Below are 21,200 nucleotides of genomic sequence, written 5' to 3' on the forward strand. Positions count from 1 at the left end.
AGCAGCTTCTAGTCGGTCCTTTGGGTCTTTGGCGATTTACAACGAATAAAGTGGGGGGGAAAAACCAAACCTTTTCAGGGAGGTTCGTTCAATGACCACGACCCTTGCTTTGTAACAGTCACCATCAATGTACAGGGTTGTTTTTTGTTAAAAAACGAATAGCAGATTTAAGAAAGACAAGTTTGTGAACAGGTTTAATTTCCCTGCATCTTGGCTGCTACTCAGTGTTACCCAGCACACACTCTCCTCTGACAGCCCAAGGCTTTCAGCGCAGTGACTGGGCTCTGCCAATAGCTGGCTGTCAGCTTCTCTTGCTGATTTGATTGGTTGCGATTGTTCAACCAATCCAGGTGCGTCATTGCGTTGCCAATGGTTACGGCGCATCCAGATCCAAACAAGAGGCAAAGTGAAGGTGATTCCTCTGATCAGGTAGGTGCATTGCTGCTGGGTCCCCTCAGCCGGTGAAAGGTGTTCTTTCCCCATGTATCATCCCAGGACAGATGAACAATGTTCCAAGACTTCACTCGATTATTTAATTTTGACCTGATAAGAAATGACTTTTCCCTAAGATCCAGTGCATTCTCCTGATCCCCACCACTGAGATAACACTGGAAACCTTTGCTGTAATGAAAATAGAGAATGCGGGAAATATTCAGCAGGCCTGGCAGCATCTGTGTAGAGAGAAACAAGAGTTAACAGGCTGCATTCTGTAGAGGCGGGTGATGTTCCGCTGCCAGAGCTGAAAGTCAGCAATAACCCCGCTCCAGCTGGCTGCAGGACCCAGGGAAGCATATCTCTGGTGGAGGTGGCTCAAGAGCTGCCATCGCAATGAGGACACCACGATAGTGGTGTTGCTGCAACTGCAGGAAGGGGACACCTCAGTGGTTGGATGCCCTCAAAGAAAGGTAAGTGGAGTTGGGGGACAGGCAGGCAGGTTCTGGCATGCTTGGTGGGGCAGGAAATGCATCTCTGGGATGGGCCTCTTTGGGCTATATGGAATGAAATGAAAAGCGCTTATTGTCACAAGTAGGCTTCAAACAAAATTACTGTGAAAAGCCCCTAGTCGCCACATTCTGCCACCTGTTCAGGAAGGCTGGTACGGGAATTGAACCGTGCTGCTGGCCTGCCTTGGTCTGCTTTCAAAGCCAGCGATTTAGCCGTGTGCATAAAGGAGGACTCCTTTCCATGAACTGCTCGGAGACTGCCAGTTTTCATGTGGAGATGGGCCCCCAAGTGGGAAATGGCCCTTAATTGACCACTTAAGATCCAACTTTCCCACCACTGGCAAAAAGACATGGGGGCAGGAAGATGTTGACAACCCCAACACTGTCCCCTAACATTTACAAGTTATCTCACCTCCCAGTGTGTCGCCAAAGCGCAGATAAAATTCCAACCAATCCTCCAGGTGGGTGATCTTTGTCTGAACTGGAAAATGTAACAGGGTAAGCAAATGCAGAGGCAAGGAAAAGGGAGGAACAAAATATAAGGTATATGATAGGGTGGAAGCCAGGAAAGATTATATTTCAAGGAGTAGTATTGGGCCAAGCAAAACAAGAAAATATTGTGTTGGTTCTGGCTCTCCTTAAATTTCTCTAACACTTTCTCCGCAAGGAAACAGCAAGGTAACCCAGGGCCCTAAGAGACACACTACTAGAGGAACTAATAAACACGGACAGTAAGGAGGGGGGAACTGTGGGAACATCTAGGACGGTTACTGGATAGGGCAAGACTAACACTGGACGAAGCCAGATGTAAATGGGAGGACGAACTGGGGACGTAAGTGGGTTGGGGACTCTGGAGCGAACCACCTCCTCCTGCGCTAGACTGAACCTCTTGCAGTTCAAAGTGGTGCACAGAGCTCACTTAACCATACCCGAATGAACAGGTTCTTCCTGGAGGTGGAGGATAAATGTGAATGGAGCCAGGGTTGCTCTACCAACCATGCTCACATGTTTTGGGCCTGCCCCAGACTTGTCGGGTTCTGGACAGCCTTCTTCGAGGCGATGTCCAAGGTTGTGCGGGTGAGGGTGGAGCCATGCCCGAGAGTGGCAGTCTTCGGGGTGTCGGACCAACCAGAACTACATATGGGGAAGACGGCCGACGCCCTGGCTTTTGCTTCTATATGGAGAATCCTGCTCGGCTGGCAATCAGCAGCACTATCCACAGCTGCAGACTGGCTGGCAGACTTGTCGGAATTTCTCCACTTGGAGAAGATCAAATACACCATCCGGGGGTTGGACGAGGGCTTCCACAAAGTGTGGGGGCTATTCATCAGCCTGTTCCAAGACCTGTTTGAGGAAAGCTGCTGTTGATAAACAGGTCCGACCCTACAAGGGCAACAAGCGGAACACAGTATGCGATGCCCAGGACAAAAGTCACTAAGAGGGAAAACCTGAGTACCAACAGGGGGTAGGGGGAGAGAGAGGAGCGGGGAGAAGGCAGATGGGGGGACCACATGTAAAAATCTCTGTAAATAAGAAACAACTTTATATGCAAATACCTTTGGCGCGATTCTCCGCAAATGCGGAGAATCGTAAAGGCTGCCATGGGACAGGCCGTGACCCACGGCAGCCTTCACGGCCACTTCCGGGGCGGGGCTAGGAGCGCGGCCCCGTGCGTCACGGTGGCGCGGCCTTGACAACGGTCGTCAAGGCCGCACGTCAAGCGGCATGGCGGCTGACGCGGCCGATGACGTCAGCCGCGCATGCGCAGGTTGGACAACACCAACCCGCGCATGCGCAGTTGCCGTATTTCTCCTCAGCCGCCTGGCAAGACGTGGCGGCTTGATCTTTCCGGGCGGCGGAGGGGAAAGAGTGTGTCCGTTTCGGACGCTGGCCCGACGATCGGTGGGCACCGATCGCGGGCCTGTCCCCTCCCGAGCACAGTCGTGGTGCTCCCGTGCCAATCGGGCCTCTAGATCCAAACGGGCATCTGGCGCCCGTTTCACGACGGCAGCGAGCAGGTGTGTTTGCTGACGTGGTGAAACGGGTGTGAAGGCCCGGCCGCTCGGCCCATCGGCCTCGGAGAATCGCCGCTCGCTGTAAAAAACGGCGAGCAGCGATTCGTGGCGTGAGTTGGGCGTGGGGGGGGGGGGAGAATAGCGGGAGGGCGTGAAAAATGTCGGGAGGCCCTCCCGCTATTCTCCCATCTGGCGTGGCAGAAACAGATGTGGAGCTACTCAAAGCAGCAATGTTTTGCCATGTGAGTATAAAGGTCAGTAGGAAATAAATTAAGGTAACATGCTCACAAGCCTATCAAGTTCACATATTCCAGTTTTAGATCAAAAGTTCTGACACGTCCCCTGGTCACTATGTCTTGATCTGTGCCATTACTTAATCTTCCAATGGGGCAGTGTGTGGATGACCTCTATTCCTCTGTATTCACCTGCGCCTTCATATTATGTGTCAGTGTGACCTTGAAGAAAGAAAGTAGTGTATTAGTGCAGCCTAAATGATGTTTTGAAGATGTGCATGTCAGGGTTTGATAGTGTGTGAAACATGTCACTGGTATGAGGAGTTGAGGGAAACAAAATGGTGCGGACAGTAGCAGATGCAGAGTGACAGATGCACTTGGAGTGAAGTGTGCTGCAGTGATTGGAGGAGAATGATGGGGAGGGGTGAGCAACATTCCCTTCAAGCTGTTTCGCTGCTGAGGAACCCAAAGGTTCCCACACAGGCTGTGGACAAGTCAGCCCTTTAATTTGAAAGGGACACACACTTAAGCAAATCCCCAGCACACTGCAAAACAAATTAGAGGATACGTTGGGTATGAGTGAAAAAAATAAAGACTTTCATTAATTCATGCTGGGGGTAAAGATAGTTCAGGGCTCAGCAGAAAGTAATGAGAAATCTAAATTAGGAATTGTATCCTGGATGGAAGAACGCAAACAATTAGCAGGAGTTCAGATGAAGGGAAGGGTTGGGAAGGTATATACTTCTATAATTTTAGAATTGTACTCCGATACTTATGGGCATTGCTTTTTAGAGTAACATAAGTTTGCTATATGGAAAAAAATTACAATTGACCTAATTATTTTGAAAAAAATATTTATTACAGTAACTACCATTTTGAATTGAAAATGGCAAAGAAGAAGAAAGACATCAAAGGAAGTGAGGATAAACTGACTTTGGCAGAAGCTTTTCTGCAATTTCGGTAAGTTTGAATGTATTTGGGATGATAGTGTTATTTTAATTTGTAGCAGATTTTTCCTGATTTTTTTAATGCCATTTAATTTATTTTTGTTTCTTCTTGACATGAAATGTCCCTAACTGGACTAAAGTATGTGGATGAACTCTGTCCCAGTCTCCTGTCCCTCCCTCAGTCGGTTAATGGCTTCATACGATGTGTATAAATAGGTAAGGCATTCAGACCATGCATTGCAGAATCTCTACAATGCCTAAGAAGGTCATTTGGCCCATCGAGTCTGCACCGACCCTCCAAAAGAACACCCTACCTTGGCCCACTCCCCTGCTCTATCTCCATAACTCCACCTAACCTTAGGGGCAATTGAACATGGCCAATCCAACTTACCTGCTCATCTTTGGACTTTGGGAGGAAACCGGAGTATCCGGAGGAAACCCACGCAGACACAGGAGGATCATGAAAACTCTACACAGACAATCAGGCGAGCTCAGAATTGAACCCGGATTCCTGGCGCTGTGAAGTAGCAGTGCAAGCCACTGTGTAGGTACTGTAGGTCTCAGGTTTGCTCATGAGTGTTCAGCTAGAGGCTTGGCTTCCTCACGAGCGCTTTGTGAGCCCTGTCCACCTCCAAGGGTCGTGAGAACATCCCATCCCCCAGTAACTTCTCGAACATGCCCGCTATATATGCCCCTGTGTTCGCTCTTTCGGACCCCTCCGGGAGACCAACGATTCTCAAGTTCTGCCGGCGGGACCTATTCTCTATCTTTTCTGCTGGTCTCTCAGCATCCCCACCTCCAACTCCACCACAGTTTGATGTTCCTCCTGATCAGCCAACGCCTTCTCCACTTTCTGGATCGCCCGATCTTGAGCATCCAGTCTAAGTTCCAGCCGCGCAATCGATTCCTTAATCGGGACCAAGCATTCCTTATGAACTGCATCAGCTGCTCCGTCGACAAGCCAGGACCCCGGTTGTCCCTCATGCTTTCTCCTGCTGCAGCCTCAGCCCAAGCTTTCTCTGTTTGCCTATTTCTTCCTTTGCGAGCACTTCTAGTCTGCCTCTCCATGCGCTGATGTAGGATTCCTCTTCACAATTGCCTCCACCATCAATTTTCCAAATCAAGTCCGACAAGAAATCAGGGAAAAAGGTCCAAAGATCCGACCCAAGCCACCAAATATGCGACCTACTCCTTCATAGCCGCCACCGGAAGTCATCCTTTTTCATAATTTTAAATATCTTTATTCGGTCAACCTTCAGCCTTCTGTCTATGTGCCTATAAACTACTCCCACCAACATTTTCTGACCTGTATTATTCTTTTTTTAAAATAATTTTTATTAAGATTTTCACAAAATATAAACAACAAAACAATATTAACAAAACAACCATGGTAAAAACCCAAGACCCACAACCACCCAACTACAAAAGCAACTACTAAAACAAAAAGAGCAAACAACAAAAAGGAAAGAGATAACACCCGCCACATCCAACAAACCCATGTACACAGTTCTCCCTCCCACCGAATCCCCCCCCCCCCCCCCCCCCCCCCCCCAGGGTTGCTACTGCCGCCGGCCTACATCCCTACCTTTCCACCAGGAAGTCCAGGAAAGGCTGCCACTGCCTAAAGAACCCTAGTACTGATCCCCTCAGGGCAAATTTCACCTTCTCCAATTTGATGAACCCCACCATATCATTGATCCAGGCCTCCACGCTTGGGGGCCTTGCATCATTCCATTGAAGCAAGATCCTCCGCCGGGCTACTAGGGACGCAAAGGCCAGAACACCGGCCTCTTTCGCCTCCTGCACTCCCGGCTCCACTGCAACCCCAACTATTGCGAGTCCCCAGCCTGGCTTGACCCTGGATCCCACCACCCTCGACACCGTTCTTGCTACCCCCTTCCAAAACTCCCCCAGCGCTGGGCATGCCCAAAACATATGGGCGTGGTTCGCTGGGCTCCCCGAGCATCTAGCACACCTATCTTCGCCCCCGAAACACCTACTCATCCTCGTCCCAGTCATGTGGGCCCTATGCAGCACCTTGAACTGTATGAGGCTAAGCCTCGCACAGGAAGAGGAGGAATTCACCCTTTCCAGGGCATCCGCCCACGTCCCCTCCTCAATCTCCTCACACAGCTTCTCTTCCCATTTACCCTTCAGCTCCTCCAGCGAGGCCTCGTCTACCTCCTGCATTACGCAGTATACGTCCGAAATCCTCCCTCCTCCAACCCACACCCCCGAGAGCACCCTGTCCCGTACCCACCGTGGGGGCAACAGAGGGAACCCCTCCACCTGCCGCCTGGCAAACGCCCTAACCTGCATGTACCTAAACATGTTCCCCGGGGGGAGCCCAAACGTCCCCTCTAACTCACCCAGGCTCGCGAATCTCCCATCCACAAACAGATCCCTCAACCTCCTAATACCTACCCTGTGCCAGCCCAGAAATCTGCCATCGATGCTCCCTGGAATAAACCGGTGGTTCCCCCGTATCGGGGACTCCATCGAGCCCCCCACCTCCCCCCTATGCCATCTCCATTGCCCCCAAATTTTAAGGGTAGCCGCCACCACCGGGCTCGTGGTATACCTCGTTGGAGGGAGCGGCAACGGCGCCGTTACCAGCGCCTCCAGGCTCGTGTCCACACAGGACGCCATCTCCATCCTCTTCCATGCTGCCCCTTCCCCATCCATTACCCACTTATGCACCATCGCTGCATTGGCAGCCCAATAGTACCCAGAGAGGTTGGGCAGCGCCAGCCCCCCACCCATCCCTGCCCCCCTCCAAGAACACCCTTCTCACCCTCGGAGTCCCATGCGCCCATACAAATCCCGTAATACTCCTGTTAACTCTCCTAAAAAAGGCCTTCGGGATAAGGATGGGAAGGCACTGGAACAGGAACAAAAACCTCGGGAGCACCGTCATCATGACGGACTGCACCCTACCCGCCAGCGACAGCGGTAACATATCCCACCTTTTAAACTCCTCCTCCATTTGCTCCACCAACCTTGTGAGGTTAAGCTTATGCAGGGCCCCCCAGCTCCTAGCCATCTGGACTCCCAGCTACCTAAAGCTCCTCCCTGCCTGCTTCAGTGGGAGCCTACCAATCCCCTCCTCCTGATACCCGGGTGCACCACGAACAGCTCGCTCTTACCCACGTTGAGCTTATACACAGAAAAGCCCTCAAATTCGCTGAGAATCCTCATCACCCCCGGCATTCCCCCCATCGGGTCCGCCACATACAGCAACAGGTCGTCCGCATAAAGCGACACTCGATGCCCCTCCCCACCCCGCACCAGGCCCCTCCAGTTCCCCGACTCCCTCAACGCCATGGCCAGGGGCTCAATTGCCAACGCAAAGAGCAAGGGGGACAGGGGACATCACTGTCTCGTCCCCCGGTGCAGCCGAAAGTACTCCGACCTCCTCCTATTCGTGGCTACACTCGCCATCGGGGCCTCATCGGGGCCTCCCCAAACCCAAACCTTTCCAACACCTCCCACAGATACCCCCACTCAACCCTATCAAAGGCCTTCTCCGCGTCTAATTCCACCACTATCTCTGCCTCCCCTTCCACAGCCGGCATCATAATGACATTCAGAAGCCTTCGTATGTTGGTATTCAACTGCCTTCCCTTTACAAACCCCGTCTGGTCCTCGTGAATGACCTCCAGCATACAATCCTCTATCCTTGTAGCTAAGATCTTTGCCAACAGCTTGGCGTCTACATTTAGCAGCGAGATTGGCCTATATGACCCACACTGCAGAGGGTCCTTGTCCCGCTTAAGGATCAAGGAAATCAGCGCCCATGATATAGTTAGGGGTAAAGCCTCCCCCCCCCTCCCTTGCCTCATTAAAGGTCCGAACCAACAGGGGGCCCAACTACCACCGGTAAGCTGCTGGAGACTCAGACAGCCCAGGGGGCCACAATCCGGGAGCTGCAGCAGCAAGCCTCCGAAAGGGAGGATGAGGCCGCAGCCCTCGCGGGGAAGGTGGAGATGCACGAGGCGCTCCATAAAAAGTGGCAGGAGTGGTTCGAGGAGATGGAGAACCGGTCGAGGCGGTAAGATTTGCGGATCCTGGGCCTCATGGAGGGGCTGGAGGGGTCGGACCTGGCGGCCTATGTGGTTGTTTTGTTGAACTTGCTGATGGGAGCTGGGTCCTTCCAGGGGCCCCTGGAGCTGGAGGGGGCCCACAGAATACTGGCCAGGAGGCCCAAGCCGAATGAGCTGCCGCGGGTGGTGCTGGTGTGGTTCCACCGGTTCGTTGACCGGGAGTGCGTGCTTCGGTGGGCCAAGAAGGAGCGGAGCAGCAAGTGGGAGAACACGGTGGTGCGGATCTACCAGGACTGGAGTGCGGAGGTGGCTAAGCGGAGGGCCGGGTACAACTGGACAAAGGCGGTGCTCCACAGACAGAGTGTGAAGTTTGGCATGTTGCAGCCGGCGCGTCTGTGGGTCACCTACAAGGACCGTCACCTGTATTATTCTTAATCTCCATCCATACCGATTCCACTTATCTTCTGATCCAAGGTCCTTCGTCACTTATGTCCTTATGTCATCCATTATGATCAGAACTACCACTTCTCCCCTTCCATTCTCTCTGTCATTTTAAAATATTGTGCACCTTGGAATATTTCCTTACCCTGGTCACCTTGTAACCATATCTCTGTATTGGCGATTATATCTAAACCATTCATCTCTATATTTGTGCAATATTTCTGTTTGGTCAGAACACCACCACCCACAAATTCCCCCCCAAGTTGCACACGTTCTTGAGTTGGAAATATATTGCCAATCCTTCACTGTAGCTGTATCAAAATCCTGGAACTCCCACCCCAGAGTGAATGTACCTATGCCACCTGGACCAAAGCGGTTCATAAAGGCAACTCACCAGCACTTGCACAAAGGAATTAGGATGGGCAATAAATGCTGCCCTGCCAATAAATGCTCACTTCCCAAGAACAAATTTTAAAAAGACCATCACTGAGTAGCAATTAAAATCGCCCAAGGAATCTTGACTTTGTACCATGATAACATAGTCAGAGCTGATATATAGAAATGATTACTATCTGACCAGCAGTGATTTTCCATGAATTCGCCAATTCGTGTCCAGAGGGCGCATTTGCCATCTATTTAAGGGACAGAAAAAAGTATCTCCAACTGGGCCAGCTGTGGCTAGATAGTTGGGGAGGCTTCAAAGTCTGCTGGTGTGCTTGCCTCCTGGTCTGCTGCTTGGAGGCAGCCTCCAGGGAGCAGGCCTGTTACCTTGCTGCAGGGGACCTGGAGAGTAACTGGAAAATTGTAGTCAATCTCTGTTAATTTACCTTAACTGGCCTAAATTAGCTGCCCATCACTTGCACTTCTGGTAGCGCTTCTGCCTCCAAGAAAACGGCTTTTTGGTGACACACAGCCAGAATGGCCAGTGGCATGAATTTACATGGCACAAAGGGGGCAAAACAGCTCCCAGTGGTTCCTTTTTCTGTACAAGTAATCGAATGGAAGTTTCAATTCCGGGGTACAAATTTAGCAAGTTATTCCCTTTCAGCTTTCCCTTTCTCGAAATACCTGTCCATAGATGCAAGATGCATCTTTATTATATCCAATACTTAGATGATGAGTTTAGCGTTCAAAGCTTATAGTCTGTGGATACAACAGGTGCTTAAAATAGTGCAAGGGTTGGAATTTATAGCACAGTAGATGACTGTTAAATGAATAATGATTAGTTTTATTCACTTATCTATTCTATCCTTTTGTCAGCCTACACTAATTGATTTGATGGTTTCAGAATTTTCTGCTGTGGAGCTACTTCATTACTGCACTGCATGCAAAAAAGATCACAGTGCCTCATCAGCTTCCATGATCTATTTAAACATTGTTAAGGAGACTATCAATATTACTTTTACCTTGATAACATTTCTATTGAATTTTTATTTTTACATTTTTATTCATGATATGTATATTTCCTTTGTATAATGCCAACAGTTGTGAAATATTAGTTAATAGTAATGTGCATTTACAAGGAAGAATGGAACAATTGCCTAGTTAGGAATGGAATGGGAGATTTCACAGATAAACAATTTCTTACTATTCTTCAAATAGGACACGCAATTTACTGCAATCAAAGCTGGGTTTTCTTTAATATCTTATCCAAAAAATGGTCCCTCTAACAATGCAGCACTCAACTCTTAATTAAATGGAAGCTTCAGTTAATTATATGCTTACATTCTGGCATGTAACTTGAATCCACTAATTTATGAATCCAAGGAAGCTGCGTCACAAATTGAACAAAACTGAAACGCCCTAATTAAATTCTTCATAGAGCATGATTTCTGGGTTGCTGAGATAATGGAAATAGCAAAATAAGGGGGCCTAAAGTACATATATATGTTCTGGACTGTTTTACAACTACCTTGGGCATAAGAGATGGATGGTTAGGCAGATTGGACATGATCTGTGAAAGAAGAGTTGGTTGGATAAATGATCTTTTCTCATTTTATAGTTTCTTGTATGCGTATAAAGAAATGCAAGTGATTGCCATTAATAATCAATTTCCCCATAGTTTTTAATGTAGGTTTGTGACAGTGAACTGGTCAAAATATTTCCTCAAAGCCTTCATATGATTGAGCATTTATTTTTGGTAGATTACTCGATTTCATAGATACCCTTGTTAATGTGTTGCAATAAGTGTGATACAATAGTGATGCACACATTGTATTCCAAGACCACTGAACATCAATATTGTTCATTGTATAATGATCCTGGGCCAGACTCTCAAGTATTTAGTAAGATCTGGTTAGGGACCAAGAATGTTGTGTTTAAAGTAGACGATGTTTGAGATGCAAGATTGCTGAGAGAATAAAGCCACAGGATTCTGTAGGTTTTGAAAAAGGAAACATAAACTTTACCATACAAGGTCAAAGGATAAAACCATTTACAATATTCATCTTATATTCTAACATTCAGGGATAATATGAAGTACACATGAACTAACAGGCAAACTGCAGTCGAACACACCACCCTGTACAATAAATAACAAATGTGACCATGACCCATTCCACGGATTTCCCAACATCAGCAACCACTGAGTCACCTAATCTCGTTGAAAATCTGTCTTTCTCATGTGGGACTCCAAACTTTTCACTTTTGATAATGAAGCCTTTGAAATCCCTCAAAGTCGCTTTAACTCTAGCTACCTCAACAACTGCACATCTGTCAGGGTTTTGATCCATTGTTCCTCTGGATCTCAGAGTCTGTACTCTAACCTCTACTTACTGATGCAGTTTCAGCTCTCTAATAGCCAGCTAGTTTCCCTGGGCTAGCACTACCACTGGATTTCAACAAGCTCCAACCTCCACAGCTACACCAGTCTATACAGGGCTCCCAGGGATTCTTCTGAGCCCTAATCTATTCCAACATAGAGCCAGTGACCTTCTGTCACCCTCTTAGCTCTCTTGGACTTCTCCCGAGCCCAACTGGACTGAGCTCTCAAACAGCTCCTGGGGCTTCTCATGAGCCCTGACTACACAGCGGCAGCTAGCTAATAGCATCTATTTTGCTGCCTGGAGTCTGCTAACAACAGCATATTTTTCATATTACCTTCCCCCTGCTGCAGAGCACTCGCTCTCCTTGAAAATATACAGATAAATTGAAACATTAGAACGTTCTTATGTTTCTTGTCTTCAATTTCCCAGCTAGGTAAGCCTACTCGGTATTTTATGATTTTACCTTTCTAGCTGTCAACATGGCCCCAACCTTAACATGTAATAGTCTTCAAGCTGTTTTAGTAGCATTTATCCCATTTTCTACAATTAAATTGTAATAAGAACATAAGAACTAGGAGCAGGAGTAGGCCATCTGGCCCCTCGAGCCTGCTCCGCCATTCAATTAGATCATGGCTGATCTTTTGTGGACTCAGCTCTACTTTCCGGCCCGAACACCATAACCCTTAATCCCTTTATTCTTCAAAAAACTATCTATCTTTACCTTAAAAACATGTAATGAAGGAGCCTCAACTGCTTCACTGGGCAAGGAATTCCATAGATTCACAACCCTTTGGGTGAAGAAGTTCCTCCTAAACTCAGTCCTAAATCTACTTTCCCTTATTTTGAGGCTATGCCCCCTAGTTCTGCTGTCACCCGCCAGTGGAAACAACCTGCCCGCATCTATCCTATCTATTCCCTTCATAATTTTAAATGTTTCTATAAGATCCCCCCTCATCCTTCTAAATTCCAACGAGTACAGTCCCAGTCTACTCAACCTCTCCTCATAATCCAACCCCTTCAGCTCTGGGATTAACCTAGTGAATCTCCTCTGCACACCCTCCAGCGCCAGTACGTCCTTTCTCAAGTAAGGAGACCAAAACTGAACACAATACTCCAGGTGTGGCCGCACTAACACCTTATACAATTGCAACATAACCTCCCTAGTCTTAAACCCCATCCCTCTAGCAATGAAGGACAAAATTCCATTTGCCTTCTTAATCACCTGTTGCACTTGTAAACCAACCTTCTGTGACTCATGCACTAGCACACCCAAGTCTCTCTGAACAGCGGCATGCTTTAATATTTTATCGTTTAAATAATAATCCCGTTTGCTGTTATTCCTACCAAAATGGATAACCTCACATTTGTCAACATTGTATTCCATCTGCCAGACCCGAGCCCATTCACTTAACCTATCCAAATCCCTCTGCAGACTTCCAGTATCCTCTGCACTTTTCGCTTTACCACTCATCTTAGTGTCATCTGCAAACTTGGACACATTGCCCTTGGTCCCCAACTCCAAATCATCAATGTAAATTGTGAACAATTGTGGGCCCAACACGGATCCCTGAGGGACACCACTAGCTACTGATTGCCAACCAGAGAAACACCCATTTATCCCAACTCTTTGCTTTCTATTAATTAACCAATCCTCTATCCATGCTACTACTTTACCCTTAATGCCATGCATCTTTATCTTATGCAGCAACCTTTTGTGTGGCACCTTGTCAAAGGCTTTCTGGAAATCCAGATATACCACATCCATCGGCTCCCCATTATCTACTGCACTGGTAATGTCCTCAAAAAATTCCACTAAATTAGTTAGGCATGACCTGCCTTTTACGAACCCATGCTGCGTCTGCCCAATGGGACAATTTCTATCCAGATGCCTCGCAATTTCTTCCTTGATGATAGATTCCAGCATCTTCCCTATTACCGAAGTTAAACTCACTGGCCTATAATTTCCTGCTTTCTGCCTACCTCCTTTTTTAAACAGTGGCGTCACGTTTGCTAATTTCCAATCCACCGGGACCACCCCAGAGTCTAGTGAATTTTGGTAAATTATCACTAGTGCATCTGCAATTTCCCTAGCCATCTCTTTTAGCACTCTGGGATGCATTCCATCAGGGCCAGGAGACTTGTCTACCTTTAGCCCCATTAGCTTGCCCATCACTCCCTCCTTAGTGATAACAATCCTCTCAAGGTCCTCACCTGTCATAGCCTCATTTCTATCAGTCGCTGGCATGTTATTTGTGTCTTCCACTGTGAAGACCGACCCAAAAAACCTGTTCAGTTCCTCAGCCATTTCCTCATTTCCCATTATTAAAACTCCCTTCTCATCCTCTAAAGGACCAATATTTACCTTAGCCACTCTTTTTTGTCTTATATATTTGTAAAAACTTTTACTGTCTGTTTTTATATTCTGAGCAAGTTTACTCTCATACTCTATCTTACTCTTCTTTATAGCTTTTTTAGTAGCTTTCTGTTGCTTTCCAGAACTAAAAATTACCTCTAAAATATTAACAATAAACAAGGTTTATATAATAATTGTTACTTCATAGGCCATCATATTTTTCTCTCAAATGTTATTAGAAATAGGCTCAGGATGTTCTCCACAAAATCCGCCACTTTCAGTGCTTAAAAAGTGCCCTGTCTTTCTCGATTAGCCTGAAAGGGTAAGGTGTCTCGGAAATTTGAGAAACAGGTGAAGTTAGCCATTTCACGCTCCTGTTGTGCAGTTGCGATATCCACTTAAAGGGATGCTGCCATCAAGCCAAAAAGACATTTTGCTAATCACACAAATGAGTAATGTGGTATATGAATTTCAAAGCCAGTGTGATGTCAGGTGTGTGGGCCATATATTTCAATGACTGGCAGATCATAACAAACCACACTTCCCTTTGGCTGTTCGCAACAAGAAACTTACTGACTACCCAACCAACCCGTGCTTGCAACACTCAAAACATAGGCCCGGACTTTATGCGCCACCCCACTTCCTGTTTTTGGCAGCAGAGATAGCTCGCCATTGACCAATAGTGGGATCTTCTGGTCCTGCCAATATCTATGCCGATTTGTGTGGCACAACCATTCCACCAGGAGGGAACCCACTGCAAGGGGTCACATTCAGCAGGCCCGGAAGATCCCGTCTGGCTGGATGGGCTGTAAAATTCTGTCCATAGTGTCCAACATTAGATGTGATTCCACAGCTGGACAGCACTTGCTAAAAAAAAATGATTTTGCTAACAATTGCATTGACAACTAGTTTAAGATTATCAGTTGGGCCAGCTGTGTGGCCCACTTGCGTGTGCAAGAAGCTATGTATATTTATTCACACACACGGCCCTATTCTTCGCAGACAGAGAGAGCATGTCTGTGCATTGTATCTTTTTCAACTAAACAAAAGAATGAGGAACAGGCGTTCCCTAGTTCATTCCTCATGGCAATGCATTAACCAACCAGACACAATGCCTGGTTTGAATTTAAACAAAAGCTTAGCGGTTAACAGTTCCTTGGTGCATTTTCCATGATAACGCCTCTGCCAATCAAAGTCCACTTGCCAACCAATCAGCACTTGCGTCTCATTTACTGGAAAATATTGGTCCCTTTGCAATTGGTATTCGTGTGTATCTGTCTTGATGAGTGCAAGATGAAAAGCTTGGACAGCATGTCTCTTTTCAGAAATAATGAATGTCCAAACATATGTTTATAATTATAATTTGCACATTTTGAAGTTGATGGGGTGGGGGCTTTCCTGTCGATGTTTGCTCATGCATGAATTCTATGAGAGGACACTAGGAGATAACCTGGAAGTTGTCAACTGTTGTGGATTAACAATCGAACAATTGTTCAAAATCTTTTTTCCAGCATTGATGGATGGCATTGTCATCTTTAAGAAGAGCAATACTATCCTGTGAAATAAGGCATTTTTGTCCATTTGACCTCAGCCTCTGTCTAGCACTGGTAATTTAAAAACAAGCTGGAATGCATGATGAACAGCACATTGAAGGATCTCTTGAGTTTACTCTTTCTAACACATATTTTATGAATGGAATTTTAAGGATGGCGAGCTGTCAGTAATCACCACCCTGAGAGTCAGCGTGTAACACGCTACTGTCAACTCTTGGAGGCCCACTGCCATTTAATGTTCACTTGAGCGTTAATTGGCAGTGGGTGGGTCTTCCATCTGCCCTTGGAAGGAAATCCCACCCAAATCTGATTGGCCGAGAGATATCCAACTTATCTAGGCATACCATTGCAGGGGCCAGAAGAGGGACTGCAATGCTCTTCCTGGAATTAAGCCCCGGGCCCTTTCCCAAGGTAAGTCCCCGGGGTAGGAGTGTACGCGATGCCTTGGGGTGTCGGTCGTGACATTTGGGATAGGCCATGGGGAGAGGGAGGGCTGGAGCTCTAAGGTTCTGGAGGGGAGGGTCCTCCAAATCTGAAGGGGCCCTCAAATTGAGGCGCCCACCCCCCACCCCACCCAAGATAGACAAAAGTTTATTTCTCTGTTTCCCACCCTACTTGCACCCACTCCCGCCAGCATATAAATTGAGGCTAGGCAGAAAAAGACCCTTAAGTGACCAGAGACCCTGCCCGCCAGGGTAGAAATTGTGTCCCTTCCAATTTTACGCTCCCCCTGCCTCAAAACCGCCTGGGCAGGGAAGCGTAAAATATGCCCTATATCTTCCAGGTTTGTCTTGAAACTGTGAGCTGTTTGGCAGGCATTGAAGGCTGTTCATTTTTGTTCCAGGAGGTTTGAGCATCATTTTTGTTGAACCAATCCTGGTGACAAAGATTATTGAGTCCAATGATCTGAACATAGGAGTCTCGCACAGAAGCCTTTATTTGATCCTGCTCTTGGATGTGTGAAGATTTTCCAGATCGGCTTCAAGCTGCACTTATAATTCCTTTTTTCAGTCAGGCTGTTTTTGGGCTGAGACATTGATCATCATCCTCTTGGACCTTTGGATTTTGTGATATCTTGGTGCTAGATGGATATTCATTACCAATTGAACAAACTCAAAGATCTGTCCTGCAGGGATCAGTCCCCCACATAGATTACATGCTACAGATCTCACTTAGGTCTGATGACATTGGCATATTTGTTATGGCTGAGCTGCAGGTGAAGCAATTGGGAGTTCCGGCAATGCATCCAAGATCTTACTCCAGATAGCAAAACGAACTCCATGAACACAAGTTAGCCTTTTCTTTCCAGTAGAAGTGTATCCCCGTGGTTGTTCCTTCATCTGCCTCTCCCCAGGGAGGCAGGTCTCACTGAGAGCGTAAATATCAAATAGGAGTCTTGATAGTTCACGTGATACAATTACAGTTCCTCTTTCCCGACTTTCGCTCTTGAGAGTATTCATAACTATTGTAACATTCCAAATTGCAAACTTTAGAGGTTTTCTTTGACCATGAAGATGATGACCCCACTGGGTGTAGTTACCCATCTCTAATTGCCCTTGAGGGGGCAGTTAAGGGTCAACCGCATCACTGTGTGGGTCTGGAGTCACATGTAGGCCAGACTAGGTAAGGAGGGCAGATTTTCTTCTCTGAAGGATATCAGTGAACCAGATGGGTTTTTGCAACATCGGCAATGCATTCATGGTCATCATTAGACTTTTAATTTCAGATTTTCATTGAATTCAGATTTCACCATATGTCAGGGTGGGATTTGAAGCCAGGACCCCAGAGCATTACCCTAGGTCTCTGGATTACTAGCCCAGTGACAATATCACTACACCACCACCTCTCCACCTCCTGTAACATTGCTCATCTCCACCCATGCATCAACCAATCAACTGCTAAACCCTCCTCCATGATTTGTTGCCTCCTGGCTCCAATATTCCAATACTTTCTTAGCCAGCCTCCCATCATTCACCCTCCTTTTGCTTCAGCTCATCCAAATCTTTCCTGCCATGTCCTAACCAAGTTCTGCTCACATTCCATCCCTGTGCTCTCTGATTTGCACTATTTCCCAATATCACATCTTAGAATTCATATCTTCATGTTCAAATCACTTCCCTTTCTCTTTCGCATCTTCCTACCAAAGAGCTCTCCAAGAACTGTGTTTTCTGCCAACTCTGGCCTCTTGTGCATCCTGCCCTCTCCTTACTTCAATATCTATCGCATTAGTTGTCTAAATCCTAAACTAGAAGTTCTCACTCGAAACCTCTGCTTTTCTGTCTGGTGTCAATTTTTGTCTTGTTGCTGTTTTATATTGCACTTGTGAATTACTTCTGAATGATCAGATTTTTCTCATTTTCTGCATAGTTGAGTTAAGCATTGTTCACCATTATATAAAACGTGCCAGGAATTGATAACGCAAGTAGTATTTATGTAGATTGCATTTCCTCTTGAATCATGTTGGTAAATGAGAAGAGGTGATTGTTTTTTTCAGCACTGTCATCTGATGTTACTATGGTAGGTATCCATACCTACTTTAATGCTCCTTTCTTGAAAAAGATATTAATGAATATTTGGATTTGAATAGGTTATAATTTGTGGCATTGTCATATCCATGTTCATTGTGTTCAATACATTAACTATTAATGTGTTCTTAGATTTCAGTTAAAAGAAAAGGCTATTGAAAGATTGTCCTACGTTATACAGCAGCATGAAGAAATGAATGCACAAAGCAGGGAAACGGTGAGGCACTCTCACATTAATAAAAACCAATGCTCTTCAGACGTCTTTGCGATAAATTAAGAATCTTTTGTGAACATTTTTGCATATTAAAGATTGGGCCTGATTTAGCAGGCCCATTAGCCGCGGGCGCAAATCGTGTCATGGTCGCTAAATATTGCGAGAGGCCAAAAACAGGATTTACGTCAGCAAGGTTTCAATCGTGATCTTCCCAGGCCCTCTCCGATGATGCGATCAGATTCATGCCCAGAAAAGGCAAGACCCCGATTAACATGAATTTGAATGCAATAGCATCAGCGCTGACTGGGCTTATGAGGGAAATGGGAGTGGTGGACCCATGGAGGTTTTTGCAACCGAGGGAGCGGGAGTATTCATTTTCTCCTAGGTTCACAAGGTTTATTCGAGGATAGACGTTTTTGTAGTTGGGAAAGCATTGCTGGCTGGGATTAGGGGTTCAGATTATTTGGCAATAGCGATCTCGGAACATGCGCTGCATTGGGTGGACATGGTCTTGGGGAAGGGGGTATCGCAGAGGCCGGGGTGGAGAATCAACATTGGGTTGCTGGGACCAAAGTTTTTATGAGAAGATCAGGAAGGTGATTGAGTACGTGGGCTTTAACTGTAAAGTGGAAGTATCACAGGCGGTGGTATGGGTGGCCCTGAAGGCAGTAGTGAGGGGGAGTTGATATCATTTAAGACCAAGGTGAATAAACAGAAGAGGGAGGAGGGTCAAAGGCTGAAAGAGGAGATGTTGGAAGAGGACAGGAGGTACACGGGGGATGCAGACCCAGCCCTTTTGGACTGAAGGAGGGAGCTTCAGGCTAGCTTTAACTGATTGTCCACAGGGAAGGCGGTACACCAACTGAGGCAGGTGAGGGGAGCGATTTACAAATATGGGGAGAAGGCATGCCAACTTTGGAGAAAGGCAATGGCGAGGGAAATTGTCCAGGTGCAGGATAGGACAGGGAAATTGTTGGTGGCCCCAGACTAGATTAATAAGGTGTTTGAGGAGTTAAACCCATGTGCCGGAGCCACCAGGAGCGGTCAGGGGATGAGGGAGTTCCTGGACGGATTGGAGTATCTGAGGCTGAAGGAGGAAGATAGGGCCAGATTGGAGTGGTCGGTGGGAGAACAGGAAGTAAAGGAGGCAATTGGGACAATACAATTGGGGAAGGTGACAGGGCCAGATGGGTTCCCATGGAGTATTACAAAAAATTTAAAGACAACTTGGCACCACTGATGGTGGGGATGTTCAAGGAGGCGATAGGGACAAACATTGGGGCAGGCTTCGATCTCCCTGCTGTTAAAGAAAGGTAAGGCCCGATGGAGTGTGTGCCATATAGGCCTATATCGCTACTAAATGTAGACACCAAGATACTGGCGAATTGTTGTATTGTTGCATTGCTTACTGATTGTTGGTTTTTACCTGGAATGCACGAGTGGATCTATTGGTCTGTATATTGGGGCGGTGTTATTTCTGGGGGATTGTTGTTGTGTTTGTTTGTTTGTTGAAAATGTGGAGAATAAAAATTTTTTTTTTAAAGTGTGAACTGGCCTGTCATCGAGTGGTGCATTGGCCTGTTCAAGATGCAGTTCCATTGCCTTGACAGGGGCCCTTCAATATAGTTCCCAGAAGGTCTCCCACATCGTTGTGGTTTGCTGTACCCACCACAACTTGGCTCTGCAGCAGGTCGAGGAGCTTCCTGAGGACAACCTTGGGGAGCAGCACGTGTCCTTGGATCAGGAGGATGTTCTCCAAGTCATTGAGGAAGAGCCTGCTGAGGGGCCTGAGGTTGGAGGCCAGGCGGGGGCAAGGGTACGCATGGGTAGGAGGGATAGGGACACCCTCATCATCTCCCGCTTCATAGATGAAGACTACTTCACTGCCCACCCCCACCACCCCAGGAGATCATGATCTCTCCGCAACCAAGGGATAAAGGTAATAATAATAATAATCGGACAGCACGGTGGTGCCGTGGTTAATAATAATAATAATCGCTTATTGTCACAAGTAGGCTTCAATAAAGTTACTGTGAAAAGCCCCTAGTCGCCACATTCCGGTGCCTGTTCGGGGAGGCCGGTAGGGAATTGAACCCGTGCTGCTGGCCTTGTTCTACATTACAAGTCAGCTGTTTAGCCCACTGTGCTAAACCAGCCAAGGTGGTCAAGATTTCAATCATCGGTGTGCTAGGGCTGGGGTGAGCCAGCAGGCGGCTGGACTGAGCCAGCAGGCGGCTGGACTTTTCTCTGTGTTCGTATAGGGTCCCCAGTACCTGGCAGAGTTGGTGCACTGCTTTTCTCGTGGAGAGCAGGTCGATGTCCATTTGTAGCTTTTTCCTCTTTGCCAGGAGCCCTACAGTTGGGCCTCAGAATATTGCTGGTCTAGCTTCAGTATGGAATCGACTAGCAGTTGCCCAGCCACCCTCTCTTCCCTATCTCTGCTTGCTTCGTAGGCAATAATTTCACCCCTGATCACAGCCTTCTGCTCCTCCCAGAACGTGGAGGGGGAGACCTCTCCATTCCAGTTATTAGTAATATACTCGTCTATGACCTGTGATATTTTCTCATAGAAAGCATTATTGGCCAAGATGGCTGTGTCCAACCTCCCATTCACGTAGTGTGGAGCATGGTCATAGATTACAATCGCGGAGTATTCTGCCCTTACTAGCCCTGGAAGCGCCGATTCCCCCACAACAAAGAAGAAGTCTATCCATGTGTGGTGAATGTGATTCACACCGGATTATAATCTGTATATACATGTGTCTATATTGTAAGTGCAAAAGCACTACCTGACCACCAGGGGGAGTAGCTCTGGTAATGCTCGAGAATTGTACTGGGCTTCTCCCTTGGTTCCGCCCAGGACTCCTCCCCCTGGAGCTGCTGTATAAAGATCAGTGCCACATGGTCAGCCGGCCAGTTCACCGAAAGTTCAATGGCTAATAGGCTGGCTCTGTTGTGAGTATATTAAAACCGCTATTCTAATCCTACAAGCACGTGTGTGTAGAATTGTTGGTTCCAACACCATGTATATACATTGTGTACCTGGGAGAAGAAGGAGAACTCCTTCTCTCCTGGGTGTGTGAATCGCCATGGGTCCACTACCCCCATGAATATGCCGAATTTTTTCGTCATGTTAGAGGTCTTCCCTGCTTTGGGGTTCAACACAA

The 21,200-nt window shown here is 47.1% G+C and overlaps 1 protein-coding gene across 2 annotated transcripts in view; it reads left to right on the forward strand.

The window, feature by feature from the left end:
• The first annotated feature begins 384 nt into the window (after window positions 1-384).
• Window positions 385-21,200, forward strand: part of ccdc83 (coiled-coil domain containing 83) — a 116,271-nt gene continuing 95,455 nt past the window's right edge. For both annotated transcript variants that reach the window (XM_038818887.1, XM_038818886.1), the window contains exons 1-3: window positions 385-429; window positions 4,057-4,152; window positions 17,952-18,036. In XM_038818887.1, coding sequence (XP_038674815.1) covers window positions 4,079-4,152; window positions 17,952-18,036 — 159 coding nt within the window. In that variant the 5' untranslated portion in view covers window positions 385-429; window positions 4,057-4,078. The remainder of the gene's footprint in view (window positions 430-4,056; window positions 4,153-17,951; window positions 18,037-21,200) is intronic.

This window comes from Scyliorhinus canicula, chromosome 14, assembly GCF_902713615.1.
Source record: "Scyliorhinus canicula chromosome 14, sScyCan1.1, whole genome shotgun sequence".
Lineage (NCBI taxonomy): Eukaryota > Metazoa > Chordata > Chondrichthyes > Carcharhiniformes > Scyliorhinidae > Scyliorhinus > Scyliorhinus canicula.